This window comes from Pavona decussata, unplaced genomic scaffold, assembly GCF_977016875.1.
Source record: "Pavona decussata unplaced genomic scaffold, jaPavDecu1.1 SCAFFOLD_273, whole genome shotgun sequence".
Lineage (NCBI taxonomy): Eukaryota > Metazoa > Cnidaria > Anthozoa > Scleractinia > Agariciidae > Pavona > Pavona decussata.
In genome coordinates, this window is record NW_028145675.1 from 480,246 (window position 1) to 502,500 (window position 22,255).

Sequence of the window (22,255 nt, forward strand, 5' to 3'; positions counted from 1 at the left end):
TTGCCAGTGATACCGGGGTATGGAAAATGAATGACCAACAATTGAAAAGGTGCATGGAATAAGGCCCAAAGTGACTTTTCCATAAGACCAAATTCTCCTTGTTTCACCAACGAATACAAGGAAATTTGAAGGGAGAATCTACCAATCTATCAGAAGTCACTTGAGGCTTTATTTTACAGGCACCCCCTCAATTTGTAAATGCAAAAATGGATTGGCTACGTAGGAGCACACTCCAAATCAATTGCAGGACACATACAAAAATGGGAAAATATGAGAACTTAAATTAAACAAAGGTTCATTTCAGAGCCCTTCAGCTTCCATTAACTGCTTTGGGAGGACTTCTAAGTATAAAAAGTTGCTGAAAATACCAGCAAAGGAGCACAGCTGCTGATCTATGTTATCTAAGGTAAGTAAGGAGCTTTGGCCTTTGCCAGCTATCAGCCACTACAAAACTTAACCTTGAAACTTATTATTCTAAATTTGTGGCATGCAAAAGGTTGGCAATTCTGGGAGAATATTCCATTTACAGTATTTGACTGTTTGCTTACCTTAATTTTTGGTTGTGAAAAGCGGTATTCCCTATCTTTTTGAGCATTTTTTTGCTGTTCACAATGACGCTGTTGCTCCTCCTGCCTTTTCTGCATTAATCTCTTGCGCTGCTCCATGACTTCTGACCGCTGAAAATCAAGTTGATACTGAAAACAACCAACGAAAGAAAGCAACTTCAAAAGATGCCAGTTAAAACTTCAATTAACCAATTTCAAAATGAATTTTTCCTTTCTCTTGAAATGCAAAAACTAGTTCTCTTTTCCATTTTAAGACACAAGTTTACACGATAGAATTTGCATATTTCTGGAGCCAGAGATGGAGTATGTCAGGGGGATTTTAAAGATATTTTGTCAAAATTATTTTGAAACACAATATGCACCCTTCCACGGTTAGCAAAATGCTCTACAGCGCCAGGAGGAAAATTTCTGGTGAACTCTTGGAGGAAAGAACACACCCTACAGTCTTCAGTGATTGTTACATAACACGCCTGGACTTGAAAATATTGGCTACTTTTTTTAAAGTCGCAACCATTTCCATATCCACCATCCAAATCAAAAGACACACAATGGTTTTAGTGCACCTGTTTATTCAAGACACCTAGGGCTTACTGTTGTTTTTACAAAACTGGACTATTACAATGTAGTTTCAGGTCTGTTGGTGAGAAAATGACTTTTGGCACTTCAAAGAGCTACTAAAAATAGCCTACATATATTGTCCCATTAACTTGGCATTACTGGTATCTTAAAATAATGCTGCTTTCCTATGTTAAACATTTCCTTGTAGGTTAACTTCCTTGCTGTAACACAAGATTACATGGGAATGTTCTAAGAAACACTGTTGTTTTCATCAAGAATTTGAAATATTCTGGAACTTTATTACTACGTGATGGCGGGTAAGTTTTTTTTAGAATAATTGCCAAAGGATATACATACAAATAGGTTATGTTTACCAGCTGTTATTTGTTCACTTTATCCAAAGCTAAACAGACATGAAATAAAGACTGAACACATGAAAGTGTAGTTGCCTCATAAAGCAGTTTTCTATCTCCAGTACTAGATTTTTCTTCACACGTGGCAAGAATAATTTTGTATGGTAACAATCTGGTTTCACCAGACATTTTCACCAGACACCTTCAGAAGAAAATCCTCCTATATTGAGTATACAAGAAATGCAAAAAATTGGGGACTAACAAGGCCTTTGCAAAGACGTGCAAGGTGTGTTCAACCCTTAGAATGCAAGAAATGCAAAAAATTGGGGACTTGCAAGGCCTTTGCAAAGACATGCAAGGCGTATTCAACACTTAGAATGCAAGAAATGCAAACATTGCGGACTCACAAGGCCTTTTTCAAAGACACGCAAGGTGCGTGGGGAATAGCCTGATTTTGACAAATTATTGGTCCTTTTAACTTGATATGGCTTCAACAGAATGAATTGCAAATGAATGCAAATTGGGGATGGTGTCAAATGTTTATTCCCAAAACTGAGGAAATCAGTGTTAGAAGAAGGCAATCTTGTAAAAGGAAAGAAATGAAAGGTACAGACACTGCAAGCAACCAAGAAGTACTTTGAGAAAGTTCTCTTACATGTATCATGCGATTACCAGCAAGAGAGAACAGGGTTTATTTATATTATTCCTTCCAAGTAATTTCTAAAAATAACGCACAACATTTTATCACGGTAAGGACAAACAGCTAGCAATGATACAGAAAAATGATGGCATAACAAAATGTTCACTGAATGGTTGTATACCCACATGTATTTTAAAATAATGTTTAGGCCTGAATAATTAAAATAAAATTGGGTGACAGAATGAGAGTCTAATGTTTCATCCAAAAAGTGTGTGCAGAAATTAATTTATTGGTCATTTAACAGATACATACATGTGCATTGTGTAGTTCCAGAAACAGGCTTTTAGCTAGAAAATGAAAGTTGGGCATCCAAAGGGCACAGTTCATGAAAACATTTTGAAGGATCAAGTGAATTTTAAATAAACTTGGGAATCCAAAGGATGCCTGGAGGTCGTTCTGACTAAAGCTTTGTCCAGAAAATATTGATGCCCACTAACCCTCAGGAAATTTTAATTGAGGTTCATACTTGCAATTACATTTTTTGGCCTAAGAGACGCCCTGGAATCAATCCCATCTAATAATAATTAACTTTATTTAAGGACAGTGCCTACTAATACCAAAGTATTTTTGTGTGGTTTATGACTATGTGGGAAAAGCAGATCTTAGCAAGGGCTGTTAGAATCCAAAAAGAATATTGGGAGTAACCACGCATTCTTAGAGATAATTGAGCAATAATTATTCTAAAAAGCAGTAAATACAAAGGAATGTATGGCTTTTTTTTTCCAAATTGAAGCTTTATATATTGGGAGTAACCACGCATTCTTAGAGATAATTGAGCAATAACTATTCTAAAAAGCAGAAAATACAAAGGAATGTATGGCTTTTTTTTTTTCAAATTGAAGCTTTATTATCTCTGAAAAAATGCATGGTTACCCCCCAGTTTCCTCTTTGGATACCAAAAGCACTTGCTAAGTTCTGTTTTCTCCGCATCGTTTTAAACCACACAAAAATATCCCTGTATTAGTAGGCACCACCCATAGGAAATCTGAATATCTCGAGATGCACAGAGCACATGCGCAGCAACAATGGTAGGCATCGTCCCAAGTGTCAAAAATACTTTAGCATATATGCTAATTGTTGGAGACAACATAAAAAATTAATAATTTGGGTTCAAATTGGGGTAAAATAATTTCATGGGTTCTAAGGACCCATGTGGATAATTTCTGGAACTACACATTACTGCTGGCACCTTTCAATAACACATGGACTCTGAACTTCAACCCCAGCTAGCAATTTGCGTGTTTTACTGCTGTTAATCATAAATACAGAGACAACTGGCAGACCGAAAAAATACAGAAACTAACAAAGTGGATCAAAATCTGCCAATCACAGTGCACGAACATTACTTTTTGACATCACTGAGCCAACGTTTTTCTCTCCTTAAGCCCGCCGCACACGTGAGGAAAGAGCTGAGCAAAATGCCTCGCGAGGCAGATAGCTCAGCTGTTTCCTCTCGTGTGCGGTGAAGTTTTGGTGAGAATTTCGCCTCACGAGGCGAAATCTCAAATATCAAACATGTTGGATATTTTCCTCACGGCCTCGCGAGGCGAATTTCTCACCAAAACTTCACCGCACACCAGAGGAAACGGCTGAGCTATCTGCCTCGCGAGGCATTTTGCTCAGCCCTTTCCTCGCGTGTGCGGCGGGCTTTAGAGTTCCACCCCAATAACTGACCGAAGTGAAAAGCATACGCCTGGTTGAATCTTGATGTTCAGGGGCCCGTTTCTGTTTTTTCACCGATTACAAAGTGATTACAGACATGGTACTTGGCCAATGTTTTCATAGAATTATAAGATTTTAAAATTTAGTATTCAAAGCTAACAAAAATTGACTTCTGTTAAGAAACATTTATCACCACAGACACTTATCGGGCTGGGTAAGTTACAGGGACTTTCAAGAAACGGCCCCCAGAGTCCAGACGTTGTTGAAAGGCACAGTAACAGAATGCAATGATAATTGTCTGGTACCTGGAGTTCGTGTTGCTGTTGCTGCTTAAGAGCTTGTAGCTGCTGCTGAAAGTTTTGATACAGTATTTGTTGCTGCATTTCCTGTTGCTGTTTCAGGTGAAAAATCTCGGCAAGCTGCTGCTGTTGGCTGGTTGAGAGAATGAATCGTGGGACAGCCACACCCTCAGGGGACACAGAAGCAGTGTAGTGATTGTTCACGTCTGAAAATAAAAATAGTTTCCTTAAGATGACGTTGTACTACTACTTCATATCCTTCCCTCTTGCACTGAAAAAGCTGGCCACTGCTACAGAAGTTTGGACCTTTAAATAAGGTGTTATCAATGATTTCTTTTTTCAAGGTCACAGGGCTTGAGACTAACTATTTAGCCCACTAGCCCAATAGCTTAGTAGTAACACATCTGATTTTGCTAGCCAAAACAAATTTTTCATCCAACGTGGTGGGAAGCAGATTCTGCCATTTGTTACTTTTGTAACAGGAAAACTTGGAAAATTAAATTGTTCCTTTCCTTTTTAGCTGTGTCAACTTACTGTTTTAATTAAAACAGTGAAGTCTGTGAAATAGCTAATTGTCTTTGTTTAAATTAGTTTCTCTTTTCTCCTGCACAAGACTTTTTTTCATTTAAACAATATTTGAACACGACATTTGCTCTTAGAGCAACTAAGTGCTCATCAAGAGAGCTTGCGTCAGATCAACTAACCCACATAAACACACAGCAGAGATGGACTAATTTACAGGGCTAACAAGAGTACAAGTTAAAAAACGAAAACTAATGCACAAAATTTGAGCAGGGCTTTGAGTAAGGACATGGGGGCAAGAATTCTCTGTGGCTACTTTGACAGAAAAACAAAGCAATGACATAGAATAGAATCCCTGGCTATTTATTTATTTATTTTTATTATTATCATCATTATTTTTTTTCATTTTTCAGCCCCTGCTCGTGTATTTTAGATAACTAGAGTCTACTGTATATCACTTGGCTGTTAAATCCATCATACAAAAATAATTTGTTACAACAGTATGTAGTAAGGGTACTACTTTTTTTTCCGTCTTTAAAGCTTTGAATTAATGTGAACCACAAGAGCTTAGGTCCCTTAGCCAGTCTCTCCCTAAATTAATCTACCATGACCATCCATAATAGTATTCTGAAAAACTTTTAACGGCTGCTTACCAGCATAATGTGTTGCCAGCGGAACAACTGGAACTCTGCTACTGCTTGTTGTCACTCTTGTAGGAGAGTCTGAAACGACATTTACTCTTTCAGTTGACCTTCAGTACATGTCTGCTTGAATTTGAAATGGTACAAAGCGATTAATTTTTAGTGCACTCCAGAAAGAACATCCCAGGGTATACGTGAATTTTGAAGCCAAACGTTTTTAATAAACATGTTCATTATACTCAAATGTTCACTTTTAAAATATATGTTAATTTGGGAATCCAAGCATTTATTTTGCCGTGCACATGGTGTGAATATGACAAGCATTAAATAAATATGCCATCTCTTTCTCAATAATTTTGTTTGCATTTTTTCCACCTACATTAAATCATCAAGACTGTTGTCTGACATGAGCCTGGTAGACTGAGGCACCCAAGAAAATGCTCTGGGTGCCTAATTTTTTTGCAGCAGCACCTAGCACTTCACATGTTGGGTTACTAACTTCTCAGCTTTTAGCCTTGTGGGCTCCTTGAAATTTTTCTTAGGCAACGGCCTTGATCATTTATTAATAACTGTCCACCAGCATGGCTTAAATAAATAAGATGTGTCAGTCACATATTAATTTTTTCACAGCATGTATGTGCATGTTACTGCCTTCCTGCAAAGCCCTTCTCAGCACTTTAAATCCCAATATCACTAGATAAATATAAATGTCCTCCTCACAATTCTCCAAATTATTTCTTCAACGTAATTGTTGAGAGGATTTTTTTCAATATCACATCTTTGTTATCACTTCCTTTTTTCTCATAACCATTTGACTGACAATGCAGTGATATTTGTAGGGAGAAATTAGATGCTAGGACTTACTTCAGTGTTGGGAATTCAAAGGTTAAATACATTGAAAAAGAATCTATTAAGGAACTGGCCATAGCAAGTTGGTTCGAAGAGGACCCACCTAGTCTGGGGCACGGGGGTTATCAAAGACACCACCTATCTCATGAAAATTAATAACAAAATTTTATGGGCTTTAAAATTTGAGTTGATGCAGAAATATGCAGCTAGCAAGAGTCAGCATTGCTAGATAAACAAGAAAAGTGAGGTTTGAATCTCAGTGCCGGATAGAGGGGTGGCTATGCAATAAAGAGACCATCTTTTGAGGAAGAGGTGGGGGGGGGGGGGGAAGGGTGCAGGTAGAGACCAACATCTATTTTGTGGTTTGGTTGGTTCTGCTTAAGTATAGTAGTTTTGACCACTTCCCATCACAAAGACCTGTTAAAATGTTCTGTCTTGATAATGGCTAAAATAAAATTACATCCTGGGAGGCAATTAAATGGTGTTTCTAACACGCCAGTATGTAAATGAAGGCCTGAAAGTGCACCCAACCAAATGAAACCAACTATGAAAGCTGTACTTTCTAGAGGCACTGATCATTATTTTCACACAAGTATTTGCACGATGAAATTCACACGTTTTACAGTTTTTAAACTTCAGCATAGTCTTAAAAGGGCATGTTTTACCAAGCAGGTGTTCCTTGACAAAACAATGATTAGGTTTATTTTTAGAAATTTGGTCCAATAAGCATATTTAATTCTTTCGTATACCAATTTAGTTTGACAAGCACATAAGGTGGAATACTAATTGACGTAAACACCCAAAATATTAATCATATCCTCCATCTTGACAACCAACAAATAATCATCTTCCTTTCCTCTTAGTTCTTTAAGTAACTGAACAAAATCAACTTCCTTCTTTTCAACAAGTTCAAAAAGATATAATGTATACCAATGAGTTTTTTTTCGCCTTTAATTTTATTTTATTTTTGCACGTGGGAACGATTGTTATCTTCTGGTGAATTAAATTTTGGCAATTCCTGGGAGACATCTCTCTTCACCTTTGTGGGAACTATAATTGAAAAAAGACTGAACTTGTCAAAACACAAAACAGCAACAGCAATGACATCAAGTTAAAGTTGTCTTTTAGAATACTTATCCGTAGAATATTGAATTTGGTAACTAATGATTGATTTGTTTTCTGGTCCTTGTATGTTTTGTCCCGAGTATAACGTTTAAATTTGTACATTTGTTTTCAGGGATCAGTAACGAGTTAAAAAAAAATTTTAAAAAAAGGAGAAAAATTGAAACCCACAAAACTTTCATGCCACGAAACACCAATTAATCAATCTGCCCTAAGGTTGCAGTATTACAGACCACATGTTTACCCAAATTATCGATCACTAGAAGTGCATTTCTCTATAAGCCATTGATAACACTTAAAGAATAAAATATGTTATATTAAATATGATGCAAAATTAACAATTCCTGGTGAAAACATAAAATATACAACATCCTCATCAGACTGTCTAGAATGTTCATAGTATAATTTATTATTAAAAACATTTGTTATTATTGGAAATGACAATTCCATTAGTTAAATATGCTAACACCTGCCACTCATTGAATTGTAAGGCATACTAATTTATTTTATGCTACCCTTTGTAGCACGCTAACGCCAAACTACAATACCCAACTAGCAATCGGAACGTAAAACAGTAAATAAAGATAACAATAAACAACAACGAACAGACGTTGAAAAAAGGGAACCAATAATTAAATCGTACAAACAAGTCATGTCCTTTGAGTATGTCAAACTATGGCAGCAAATAATACAAAACTAACAAATGTTTCTTAAAAGTAAACTTTATCTGCATTATCAACAGAGTAAACAAAGAGCCAATAATTAGCTGCTTCCATTTAAGACCAGTCCAAACTTCAGACTTTACATGTGTCAAACTTAATGTAAATGAGCAAAAGCCATTGTTTTGCTAATTGTTTTGCAATATTTAGGTCCAGCACATGTAAAGATCAATGTTTGAACCAGGCCTTAAGTGTCCCTTGAATTAACACCCACGTCTACCAAAAAGAACAACTCTATCTGTCACCATTTAAGAGATGCCTGTCTCAAAGTGAGTCTAAATATGGACAAAACCTGGGGGAGGTGCGTCCACGTTATATATGGTTGCGTTTGCTTTCAGAAAGTCCCAAATCCCTGTCCACGTTTGATTTTCAGACTTATCGCAATAGATGAGTTTGGGAACTGGTGTCTAGGAAGCTGGGAGGGGGACCAGTGACATTCAAAGTAAGCTGAGAGGTAACCATGGCAACCTATAAGCAGAAACCACCATGAACGCGGCCCAACAATGACACCGTCACACTGAAGGATCAGTGGAAAAGAACACTTACCTCGGTCAATATTCATCTGAGGTCACAAACAGCTAAAGCTGGGTAGGCAGGGTGGGGCAAGAATACGCAACGATTTGCTACAACTCAGAAAACTGATCCACGAAGATTTGTTCAAATGAACATAAAATACATTTGCAATCCTCCGAACAGCGCAAGGCCACCGCTGACCACACTGACCCAAGTTTAACTTCGCCTAAAACACCATGCTAAGTCAACACCAATTATGCTCCCGCTAGAAGGAAAAACACCAAATGCCACGAGTACTGGTAGACTAAACACCTTTTAAACACCATTGAAAAGGACAACGTAGACATATTATTACCCCTTGTAACTAACTGGGTTAGATTTCATTTAACATCACAAAATATTGTCTAAAAATAATTTCAAATGATCTGCTTCTTAGGTTCCAAGGTTGTCATAAAGCCCAGAGGCAACTATCGTGACATACTGTATAAAATAACATGAAAATGAATTAACCTTACATGTCTTAACAACGTTACTGATTACAAAATTAAACCTGTCACTAACTCGTACCAAACTAAAAATATCTCAAATAACTGTCCAAATGATGTCCTCTTGATATTGTTTTGGTTTGACTCAACACCACTTATGTATTTTGTGCATAAATATATCACCCTGTTTATGACGTTGACTAAAACACCTTCTGTAACCAAGGTATAATTTTTTCCATTTACGTTTTAAAATAAAAAAAAAAAATGCCAGCCTGACCTTACTTAAGCATCTGAATGGAACTTACTTTACAATACAAATGTTCTTTAGAAGAGGGCATCTTTACAAATACTGAGAGCAACTTCCCTTTAAAAAAATTTGCGATATCTCACTGAGCAAAGAACAATAGTAATAAAATATAAATTATATTTATTTATTTATATTAATATTTATTCTTGATTTCTTTGCTTTAGGTATCTCACAGTTTTAAAAGAAAGTCCCTCTCATTTTCATTTAAAGATGGCCTTGTATTTTTTCCCATAGCAAATTTGTCCTGAAGAACAAATTCCATTGCGATAGGTTGGGCAAAGCCAGGCTAGACATAAAATTCAAATTTGTTTCATTCTACAGTCTGCTCATAACACCATACAATGACCTTGACCCAAATAATTTCCCAAAAGCCCTCCCACACAGTAAATAAGCGCCCATTTCTGTACGGATAGCATCTTGATGGGAAAAAAACCTAGCAACATGTAATCCATCATCTTTTACTTCTAAAATAGTTTTTATCCTGTTTGGTCTATTCTTAGCAAAAACTTAATTTAGCTGTGTTTCTTTTTCTGTGAAGGATTTAGTGAAAACAATTACTTTAACCTTTTTATCACGTTTTGACTAAATTTTACATTTACTACAAATTATTGATTTTTCATTACATAACAAAGTACACATGTACAAGGAACTTTCCAGCAAATTCTTCCCCTGAGTAACTTGAGATTTAGAAACAGCTGGTGCAGCAGAGTAAACAGAGAGAATTTAAAAACATTGCTTCTTGGTTCACATAGCGCAAGTCTGAAGTGTAAAACATCTGGATGTACATTTAATTTAAAGATCAAAAGCAAAAAGAGCCTGGGTTGTACCGAGAATACTGAGCACTAAATACATGTACTTTTTACAAAGTGTTTGAAAATTTCGCCCACAGACTCAAAGTTAGAACACCTTGTATAGCAAGCTAAACAATAACAATGCAACAACGCTCAGTTAAACATTACCAACAATCATTTCATTTCAATAAAAAGATCTCTAAGCAATTTAGGAAGGAAAGGAGAGATGTCTCGTTAAAGGTTGTTGGGTCTTAAGAAAAAATAAAAATATCATGTTCATTCCAAGCAACTTGGATAGACATTTACCCGGTTTAGATTTGTGGTGCTCCATTGTAACAAGGAAAAGAAAGTAAAAAACAAAAATTTTAGACCAACCGAGAATTGAACCCCAGCCAAAGTGTGCTGTAACATTTACGGCATTGAGGTTCTGCATGTTAAGGCAATGTATCACACAAGCAAAGTTCTTGCACCATTCACTAAATTTAAGAAACAAAACAGCTGATCCGGGCTACACCTAAGTATGATGCACAAGGTACGTGGCATTACCATTCAAAGAGACTTCCATAGAAATTTACTGTTGCTGTATGCGTGTAGGTCTGTTCACACAGTTCTTTAACCTACAGAGAATCTCCACTAAGAAAAGGAGCAATTATGTGTGGCTGCATCCAACACAACCGCATTTCTACATTCATGTACAGCTATGGTTACATGGCTGTATAAAGTTCTGCATCAAAAGTGGTTTGGTTACAAATGAAACCAGGCACATGTCAACACTGTCAGCCTATCAAGTCAAGTCAAGTTTATTGTGTAGATACGCTTAGCTTTAGTGAGACAGCTCACCAGCTCGTTTTTAGGTATTACAAACAAAAATAAAGGGTTTCCATCAGTAGTTCCAAGTATGAGAAACTTTGCCAGGGAAATTACAGGATGAAAAATACTCCTGAAGACTTCTTCATGAAAATTGAAGATTCTCAGTAACAAGTCTGAAATTCTAGACAGCATTTTTAAGGCTTGGTGTAACCTACAACCAAGCCCTGTCTTCCACTTCCCAAAAAGAAAGACCCATGAAAAGGAAAAACAATGCATGATCTCAAGTTATAAAACTTGGCTAACACTTCATCAAAAGAAAGACCGTGTCCAATAAATCCAAAGGCCATTAACAGCTCCTCTACCCATTTGCTGTTTGCTCTTACAACATTATAGAGCAACAAGCCACTGTGACTGCATTCATCAGAAAATGTACTTTTTGCTAAAATGAATAAACATGTTGCTCTTTGTTCCAAACTGATCTTTCAGTTGAGAGGGTTTAGACAATACCCTGAACTTTTTGTGCCAGATCTGATATCCCCAGAATCTGCTTCAAAATCTTATTTCAAGCATTTGGTTCGCCTGAGTCATCTCATGTAATCGTGAACTAACTAACTGCCCCCCTAAATTTGCTCACCAAATCACAGGGCAGTAGACTGGCTATGAGGTTTTGATCAGTTTAGTTTGATTGATAGAATTGTTGCACGCTGAGGATACCTTTTTTGCCTTATTTTGATCTCCCTGATCACCAAACAGTACACAACAATCACCACCAACATTATAATCAAGTCGACTGAGCTCAGATCTTTTCCACCCTCGCAGTCAGAGAGGTAAACCTTCAAGAGGAAAACCACAGGCTTACTCAGGCCTCACTCTGACCAGTGCGCAGTTATTGTCAACAGAAACCTGGTTGATAATCAGAATGTGTGACATTTATGACATCACCTTCGAAGTGAAATTCCAAACAACATTTTCTAGACTTGGATTTCCATAGCAAGCGATGAAACTTCTCCTGGATTGTTGATTATGTTGTGATCAAACAGATACTTGAAGTTGTTAGGTAACTGACGGAGGCTCATTCAAGTTGTTCCGTACTTACTATCAGTAACATGATTCAAGAGCTGGCATTTTGAGCAATAGTCCTTTGTCAGGGCAAACGACGAAGGGCTAGCACTCGAAACGTCAGCTATTGAATTTCTTTACAGCAACCAAATTGCGTTATCAGCTTGGTTGATAAAACCAAATATTCATTTCTAGTTGCACCACATTTTTCTTAGAAACTGTCGCCTTCATCTTTCAGTAAACAGTTCAACTGTTGTAAAACAAATAATCTCTCATTGCACTGGCCACATTCAACATTACAGAAATAATTTGCGTAACATTTTTACACTATTATTAACCCGATTCCAACAACACATTACAGCAACACAGAATGATAAAAAAATGCAAGTTTATGTTCACTAAAAAGCCTCTTAAATCCCACGCAGTGATTAAGTTAAATTCTGCCCTATACAAAGACAAAAACATATAACATCAATAATTTTTATGGCTTAATGTTGGATCTAATAAATTTCTGTTAAATATAGCATGGTACATATTGATGTCCTTTCAATTTCATGTTTTTAATTATTGGTGTGACATTTGCATTTTGATCCAGCAAAATACTAATTTCAGTACAAAGATGATCAAATTTGCACTTTGCACCAACATGTGCACGCAGATGGGAAATTTAATATCGCTCCAAGACAAGAAAACTGTCAATGGATTAATTATTACCAGGAAAGAAACGTAACAAATACATAGCTACAAAGCAAAGTCCGCTTTTAGTGAGATTTCTATTTACATCAAGATGATAATCCAGAAAAATAGACTTCTGCTGATTAAACAATACATGTGTCAATGTTTTTAAATAACACAACAGTCGGTAGTTATTTCAATCACAATTTGAAAGGTGAATATTTTAAGTTGATTCAGTATATTGATCAGAATACACAACTTTGCTTCTGGTCTGCCAAATTTGCCGCGGCAATGATGTCTGGTATTCTGCAGCTTTGTTTTTCTACTCGAGAAAAAAAATACTAGACCGATACAAAAACGCCAACCATGGCGCGTGGAGACAGGCCACTCCTAAATAAAGTTATATGCCTATTTCGTGAATTATTAGTTTTGTTTTTTTTTATCGTAGCTACAAACAATACTCTTGGTCTATTTCTGAAACAACATGGCATGCATTCTGCAGTTCTATCAGCGTGCAGTCTGCAAGACATTTATTGAATCAAGTCTGGCCGTGCGCGATCGGCTCAAAAAAGCGGATTTTCCACCGGCTTTTGGCTCCGACCTTTTATCTGCTAGCTTGGATTTTTCTGGCCATCGAACGTCAGGAAACATGTCAACTAGGATATCTTTAAACTTATTTAAAATACATAAAACAAAAACCAGTATTCTATTTCCAACCACTTTCACACTTCTAAATTAAAACATTGACAAAACGAATTCGAAAGGTCGCAGGTATCAAACTCGAATAGCAAAACACGAACATGCCCCGTGAAATCATTGCAAAAATCTAACACAAAATATATATTATCACATTGTAAACAAAAAAAGAACACCGAGGACGTAGTTACGAGCGCTCGCCGTAATCTGTAACTAGATCTTTCGCCGAGTGTATCACGAAAGCTGTACTTTCAGAAATACACAGACACAAACACACTTTGGAACAACTTTTAAGAAATCATCCCAGAGACCTGGGGGTACGACAATGCGGTAAAGTACATTTTCCATTTTTGGAGAGGCGGAGAACGATAGAAAAAGAGTCTAACAGATTTTTGTACGGAACAGCGTTACAAAATATTGAGAAATCCATGGCTAATGTATGTGGCTCTATTCGACTAGTTATGGTCTTCCTAACTACAAACGATCAGATTAGTGAGTGACTCAATCGTACAAACCGCCAAGCAAGATTACACAGTTGTCAGTAAGAGAAAAAGTACAGTAAACTACCTGATTCGGCTGCTGGATCCATCGTAAAATTTTGTCTACATTGGTCGTGGTTCAAGGAATGCGATGAAAAATCGTGAATGAGATGACTTCTAACAAATTCCCTCGCGAGCAAAATTCCACACGAGCATGACAGGACTGAAACAGAAATAAACAGACCATCAGTAGGCGCCTAGCAGCGATAATGCTGGGTCTTAAAATAAATACTCGGTTTGCAAACGAAAGCGAATAAAAGGCAACGACAGCAGGTTGATATGGCGGAGAAAATTTATGCTGAATATAAGCTTAGACCGTCGAGCTTGAGAGGAAGCTTATAGCGGCCAACTGCAACACTTCTAAGCTCTTGTGGGAAACGAAACGACACAATCGCCCGCTAAACGAAAAAGCATTCTATTTTACCTGTGTTTCATTGAGAAACTACCGGTTTTCTTCTCAACTATGAACCTAAAGCACTCTAAAAACACAGTCACTTGGCAAAGCAGCGTCGGTAGAACAACATTGATCGGAAGGGAAGGTGGGCCACGTGACCAGTTTGGCCCAATCCAGCGCTGGTATTTTTCGCACTTTACTGAAGTAAAATTCTGCAGGCGGCCATAATTTTATTCAAAGCTAAATATAGATGGGCCTTTTTTAGCTGACTATAAAGTCTATAAACCACAGCCAGTGCAAACTCTTCATTAATAAAATATAACTCACGAAATCACGCCCGTCAGAAAGATGGCTAGGCTTGCATGCGGGGAAAAAGGATAGTTTTTTGGCTTTTTGACATTCTTTTTTTCACGTTCGCAAACAGTTTCGCGCATTTGAGGTCATCGGTCGTCCGGAATAAACCAAACAAATTGTGACGTCTGTTTGACGTCACTGGAACTTTACGCTTGTGTTTCTTTTTTGTGGTTTATTGCGTTCCGTGAAAAAAATAAAAATCAATTGAGTCAGGTTCCGAGTGATACAATTCTATTTATTTGAACTCTTCCTTCAAAATTTTCATAAAGGTTTTGTGTTGGCCGCTAATGGGACTATTAAAATGACCTGTTCTGGTGCGATGTACAAGTTAACTTCACTTCGAGTTGAAAGCCTATAGTAGCAAGTGTTCTGTTGCTGTTACCAAGATAATTGTACATTTTGGATGTGTGGGTGGAACCCTAAAGTGTTCCTTTGTTTGTTCGTTTGTTTTGTTTTCTTTGTTGGTTGGTTCTGATTTTTCGTGTAGACATTTGGACAAAATTTCTATCTTTAATGTTCCGATAAGGACAACTGATTTTCAAGTACGCCGTAGAAAAATGCGAGGGTGGTGAATGCTTCAGCGTGTGTTAATGTTACGTCCTCGAAGTATTCTTGGCTTTCTTGCGGTCATTCCCTAATTACCGATTGTCGGTATTACCAGGCAAGCCAGTTGTCCCGCGAAACGCTCGAGGCGGCGCGAAAAGGAACTGAAACACGCGTGAAGCTTCGTGGTCACACCTTCCAGCAAAGGAGTAGTCGCTCCTCTCGCCATGACCGAATCGCCCGCTTTGAGATGCCATTTTATTTTCCCTAAAAACTTGTTATGCAGGTGGTGCATGCGCAGTTATGCTAAATCCCCCTCAAAGTTTTGCAGTCCACAGCTCGTGGGTGTATTTAAATGTGAGACAATGTCCTTATGTAGGCGTTTTTGATCGTTTTTTGTCGGAAACGAAGATTCTTTGTAAACGCGAACTTCTCCTCCACACTCAGTTTCCCTATTCATTCGTTGTCGCTGGCGTTTACATACTAGTAAGGAAACGATTCAAAATGATCTAAAAGACTTCTCTCTAGGCGTCGTTTTCGAAAACCTTCGTTTTCAATGGACTGGCGTGTGGTAACGGGAACGCCAACGTTGTGATTATTCCAACTTAACTTGTAAATTATCAGTTTCACTTGTCATTTATTTTATTTTACCACAAAACAAAACAAAACAAAAGAACAAAAAGGAAATGCACAGTTACATAATTAAGAAAGAAAGTGGCGAGGAAGCCTTAAAGGAAGCCATAAGGCTCCCTCAAAATAGAAAAGAATAAATTTGCAATAATACCAGTGTTGGACGTTTAATTGATAGAAAATCAATAACTATATACATGGGATGATTTACAGATGCTCAAGGCAGTAAATTATTTAAGATTAATTAAAATACTGATCAATAGCAAATGAACTGATATGGACTTTTTAAAAGCAACCACGACGTTCATTGCGCGCCAACGGAAACGTCACTTGAAAATATGATAAATTTACTTTTCTTGCACTACCCACGATTTTTCCAGTACGTTCAACTTGTAATCTGTGGTCGAATTATTTAGAAAAAGAGTTGGTAAGAACGGCGTCGTTCAAGTTAAGAAAGAGAACGAAAATTTCACTGTCATCGGACTGACAAATCAGAGGATTAACTCTGCGGTGTAAATTTAAGAGCTGGAAGGAAATCACTGAGCATCACCCTAGTAACGAAATGTGGTCCACCCGAGGTTTGACTTCGGTGGGGTTAGAATTCAAAACCCCCGGATTTTGATCACCGATTCTCTACCAACTGAGCTACTTGAATAGGTCGTCGTGCGCTCTCGTTCTCCACAAAACCTTGAATTTGGTCATTTCATATACTGTTGGTTTGCAGGGAACGGCAAAGAAATGTGCCTAGATGTATAACGCACGTGCAGAGCGAGTAATTTTGATCAAACAAATTGTTGTTGTAGCTTATTGTGGCGTTCACAATGCCATCGTCGACCCTATCTAATAACTAGGGACCTTCAGATCAGAGAACGAATACGAGATTGACTACGAGTACGACTTTCAAATTTCAAATCAGTCACATTTCCAAACTCTCCCTCCTTCCCGTTGTTTACCAGTAGATAAGGAGACCCTAGAAAAACTTTTAGGTGGAAGAAACGACACCAGTTTTACTTTACAAGACGCATGCGGAAAAACATATCCTCCCACGCGGTCGTTTTTTAGGGGACTTGCATTACCTCCTCCCCTAAAAACGACCGCGTGGGAGGCTAGGGAGAACATATCTTATTTCAGTGCAACAGTCTTGTTACATAGCGATGACGGCATAGTGTTAGCACCACACGCGCATTGTCCATAGCCATTTACGCATAATGCTCAAATCCTGGCTGCTGATAGCCAATCGGATTTGGGAATCAGTGTTGTTACAGTTATGATTAAAGGTATGATAGTTTTTACGCGGCTGTTAGCTATAGATTGGCGCACCGAGGCTGTCGGAACAGATCTTCCACGCGGACGACTTGGTGTCCCTGTGCTTGGATATACCTCCTGATACGTGCGCTCTTCCAACCATCGGACACGATTACAACAAAGGCTCACTAAAATAGCTTACCTGAAGGTATCATGACTAGCTCTTGGTTGTATAAATTGGCAATCCAGGAACTCCAGCCTTCAGTGTCAAGCGGCATAAAAGCGGGTCTGATATCTAAGCAAGTTAAGATTTGCACAGTTCACAGCTTATATTCATGATATTTTGAAGGCTAAAAAAAATCCGAGGCAAATGAAAAATGGGGCACTTTACCGGCGTCGTCAGCACACAGAAAAACATTAAAAAGTGATACACCAGAAACACTGTAATTTAATGTGAAAACGACCAGATCCCTACAAGGAGAAAAAATGGTTACTCATGCAGTGGAAACCGGTTCTACAATCCATTCCATTCCGGGACTTTTTTTTTTTGGTATCCGGCATGCTAACGGAGTCTTCGGTTAACTCAGCAAAAAAATAACTGTATTTAGCTCTATGGGAACACGGAAAATCTATTCACGGGAAGACCTTAGAATAAATCACTGGCGCCTCAGAGATCATCGGATTAAATTGTCAGTGATAAAAACTAGAATTTTCAATAACGAAACATTACCCCAAACTTTCGAAACACTGGTAAATTAATTTCTTTTGTTTTCGTAGGGCCAAATAGCATTTTCGAAAAGCTTCAAGCACGGCAGAAACTGGGGGAATAAGATTCATCGCTCCCTAAAACTTTCTGTGTCTTGAATTTTCAACTAAACAAATCGAACAGATCTGACAATTTTAGCTAACAAAATCATGCCTTTTAAAAGGTTACAAAACAATTTGAGAACATGGTTTCAAGCACTTGGTGAAAAAATCTCGCTCGGTCCCCTTGTAAGGACCGAAAGCATTACAGGGTATAAGATGAAACTGACACTTATCTAATTCTGCAAGCAATACTCGTTCAGTTTCTGTATGAATTTGTTTAAACGCACCCCCGAACTAAAGATCTTTCAACGTCTAGAGTTTAACTCACCTTTGATCGGGGTTAGTACCGAACGATTTGGGTTTTCAGCAGAATGATTTTGGACCCTTAAATCCCGACGAGCTAGCTGGAGTTGCCGACATTCAATATTAGTGATTTATAAATAGAGTTCAGTTAAAATAGAAGCCTTTTTTTGCGATATAAATCACTATAGTGACGATTTAAAAATAATATCAGTGGCACTGTCAGGTTTGTGGTTTTATAAAAAGCACCTGTTGACACATAACCAAATCAGTGTACGATGATCTATTTGATTACGTATGTCAGGACAACAAGCTAAGAGAGGAACGGAGACTTCAATTTATAAGCTGAACTAAAACATGACATCATCGCACTACTCTATAAGTAGAAATCGACATAACGTGGACACCCCGCTAGATCATTCCGGCAAAACGTCCCCGAACCAAACCAATGATGCCAAACGAACACTGAAACAGGTTAAGAAGACTGAACAAAGAAGCAATAGAAACTGGAAAAGGGAGAAGTGTTAAAAAGAAGGACAGTCACGGTTATAGCTTAACCGAGAAGGCTGAACACGGCAAACTATCAAAGCTACACTTTATTTCCGTCGCCCCACCCCCAAAATATATATACAGTAGATTAACCAAGGCCAATTAATAAAGGCAACATTTTCGTTCAACTTGTCGGAAGCCAATGTTACGTTGCAACTGAGATGAGATTGTTTATTGCGCGTATTCAGTACCACCTCTGCGTGCCACAGATTTTTATGTTGCCGAAAACAGACGCCAATTCTACCTTTTACACCACGAAAAATAGTTCTCAGGCACTGACTTAGGTGGTACGGTAAACAATTGTAATCTCTAAGCCAATTTTCGTTACACAGCAAGTTGCGTGATTATGTTGCCTTGGCCTTCAATGTACAATTTTCGGTTGCGATTTTAAGTACGTCATATGGATTCAGTGTTCCAGTAGCGGCTGGCATCGATGAGGGGAAGCTGTATTCGGTTATTATTTCAATAACTAGATTTTACATAAACATGATTGACATTATAACTGAGTTATGCCCCACCAACATCAACAACGGCAGTTATCTGATAGTAGAATTCAGAGACGTGAACCTACTAGTCTCTTCTTGCAATATTGGACTGTCGATCACTCAACCGCAAATAGCACGCTTGGAAGTGAGGTTTTGGTATTGTCATCTGCATTTGAAAAGGAAGTTTCACTCAGGCGAAGGTCACGAAATGTACGTGAAAGTGAAGTGGCACAACCGTTTCAATAGTGCTTTGGATTTTTCACTCGGTCAAGGTCGACAGCTCGAGTATTGCAAGCAATTTAAATTTGACTCAGGATTTTTATTCTCGGCTAGCGAAAAAAAATGCAGTGAACGGGAAAAAAAAGACAAGGACTTTGAGAATGTGTACAGATATAAACCATTTTAATCCACCGACTGAAATTTCACAACCAGAACTATGACGTTGGTTATGCGTTCCTAACCTTCTTCTGTTACTCAAGCATGTAGCAGTATGTACCTGAATCAGGCTCAAACTTCAGAATTTAGTCTAAATCTTTGTCATCTAGCAGTTTGTTAAAACGGTACTCTATCATACATCAAAATTCTAAATACAAGCTCTGGGCTTATATTCGTTAAAAAGACTTTTTGAGGACTTATTTTTGGCCGAGAGCTTCTTTTTTTTCCGTGAGGGGGGAGTTTTATTGGAGCTACTTTTGAGGTTTCAAAAATTGGTTGAGTTTTGGACTTACGGTGCTAAACCTAACAGGTCATGTGCTAGCCTTTCTCCAGGACTTTCTCAAAGTCGCTTCACTTTCAGCTATTGGGCTGATTTATTGGCGAGAAGCGGGGGAGGGGGGTGCTTATCATCAATGGGAAGGATTTTTGGCGCTGTTCAGACTCACTCGTCTGAGCATAACTTTTTTCGGTGCCCAAGCAACACTCTGGGCACCTTGCTCGGGCACTACTTCCAAGGGAAGCACTCGGGCACCGTTCCTGGCCACGGGCACTGGTCTTGGCAATAATTTGTTAGTTCCCGCGTTTCTTCCTCGTTCCTCGCATTTGATCATATTTACATGTATTTTGCGCAATATAAATATTAAATTATTATTAAATTCTTGTTATTCTTCGCTACGATACAGTAAAGAAAATCGTGGGCGCTAATTTGACGAAGGAGGACGCAATTGCTCCTTGGGCACAAAGGAGTCTGAACAACGTTCTTTCCAGTGATCGGGCAAAGGGCCCTGACACGGACACCTAGTCTGTACAAGGCTGTAGAGTTTGTGATTTCGAAATTTTACGGTAAAGTGCACGGAGAGATATGTTAACAGTGAATTAAAATCTGTCACGTCTTCTCACAGGCGGCGCCCTCTCAAATCCCTCTGTGGACCTTCATGAATCGGTCGCTGGAAGGCAGTGCCGGCCCCAATAAGCTATCATATCAATCTAATTATGTTCATTTGGAAATCTCCACGATCTTTGCTCCCGGTTTTTTCTATATACATATGTCTCGGTGGTGCAATGGCTAGTTTGGTTGGCACTTCGAACGTCACTGAGATAAAGTTGGTATTCGAGGCAGGCAAAATCGGAAAAAGGAAATTCGAGTTCATCGAACAGAAGTCGAATCTAAGACCATCCAGTTACTAGTTCGGATGCTCTAGCACTGAGAAACAAGAAACTTGTGGGAACTGAGGCATTAAACTATTGTAAGTTCATGTGACGAACATTCTGCATACTGCAAGAAGTGAGTTGAGAAAAGGAGGTGCAGCCGAGTGTTTTAGAAGAAAGAGCTGCCTTTGTTATGACATCTGTAAATGGTTAGACCTTCTAGTCTTCTCGGGTAAGGACGATAAACCGTAGGTCCTGTCTCACAACACTCCAATGTTCATAACCCTGTGGGACGTTAAAGAACCCAGACACTAATCGCAAAGAGTAGGGCATGGAGTTCCCGGTGTGCTGGCCTGGTCTTTGTGCTATTTCATGATTTCATGGGTTGGGTGGGTTGGATGAGGTCGCTAATAGACAAATGCCGATGTCCGATCTCACCCTTGCACTGAAGTAAGGTAAACTGCATTTGAATATGTAAATAGAAAATACGGTATATAAATACCATTACTATTACCATTACCGTGTTTGAAAACAGGATGAAACTCTTTCTAGCTAGTGTCTAATATAGCTTTTCAAACCATTTAAGCAACATGAAGTTGAATGGTAGTTAATATTTTTCACGTCTACTATTAAATTACAATTTAAGCCATAAAAAGTAATCCAGTTTAAAGAGAAACACTAAACTACATTAAATTTAATTGAATTGTTACTCAGGTTGTTTTAAGTAAGGAATTGCTTTCTCTTTTAATAGCTTAGTTTTCTTCGCCGGAAATGTGTCAAAACTGCCTTTAAAATAACCAAATTGCTACAACGTCGCTAATTCCTCTTTTTGCAACTGACAAGATCTTCAACCAAATAACCGGTATATTGGTCGTGTGCCCTTACGGATGAATACATATTAGTCATCTTTAAAAGTAGAACATTTTTATTATCTTAAAATGATCAGTACTTCTTTTTCATTAAAAGTTAAATTACTGATCATTAAAAGATAAAAGGCTGCAATTAAGGTGCGACTAAGCAAACAAATTTGGTTTGAATTAATAATTCTGATAATCTACTTCGATAAAAGCTAACTCTAGCACGTTTTGGAATGTGAACGGAAAATGAGAAACAGGAAATACCGGTTTGACCTTCTCCGACTAGGGAGTTAGATAAACAAGAGGGTATAAAAATAATTGCTGAAATGTTGTCGAATATAATCGGGTGACTGAGTCTGGTGTTAATTTTGCACCGAGTATACAACGGCACTGACTCTGCCACTAAAAATAGTTGTCACCATCTTATTTGGGAAAATCTGTAAATAAATTTCTTTTATATTCATGATGGTCAGCGATAAATTTGTAAGTGCATTGCCGTATATAGTGTAATATTTTAAGCGTTTTAGATTGAGGACAGTTATAAAGTTTGGAAATAATGACAGGTGATATGCATTTTTTACACGCTTCTGAGTCATGCTAAAAAATAGATTTGCTTCGGGAAAAAAAATAGTTAATGACAA

General features: G+C 38.0%; 1 protein-coding gene across 3 annotated transcripts in view; it reads right to left on the reverse strand.

The window, feature by feature from the left end:
* LOC146455485 (histone deacetylase 4-like) overlaps positions 1 to 14,716 on the reverse strand; it is a 37,036-nt gene extending 22,320 nt beyond the window's left edge. Inside the window, exons 1-5 of one of the 3 annotated variants that reach the window (XM_085094120.1) lie at positions 14,588 to 14,716; positions 13,895 to 14,029; positions 5,314 to 5,382; positions 4,145 to 4,344; positions 549 to 695 (exon numbers count right to left, since the gene is read on the reverse strand). In XM_085094120.1, coding sequence (XP_084950246.1) covers positions 549 to 695; positions 4,145 to 4,344; positions 5,314 to 5,382; positions 13,895 to 13,916 — 438 coding nt within the window. In that variant the 5' untranslated portion in view covers positions 13,917 to 14,029; positions 14,588 to 14,716. Of the gene's footprint in view, positions 1 to 548; positions 696 to 4,144; positions 4,345 to 5,313; positions 5,383 to 13,894; positions 14,030 to 14,290; positions 14,431 to 14,587 lie in introns of those variants that run through there. The other 2 variants (XM_085094121.1, XM_085094119.1) reach the window with 2 other exon arrangements.
* Positions 14,717 to 22,255: the final 7,539 nt, after the last annotated feature.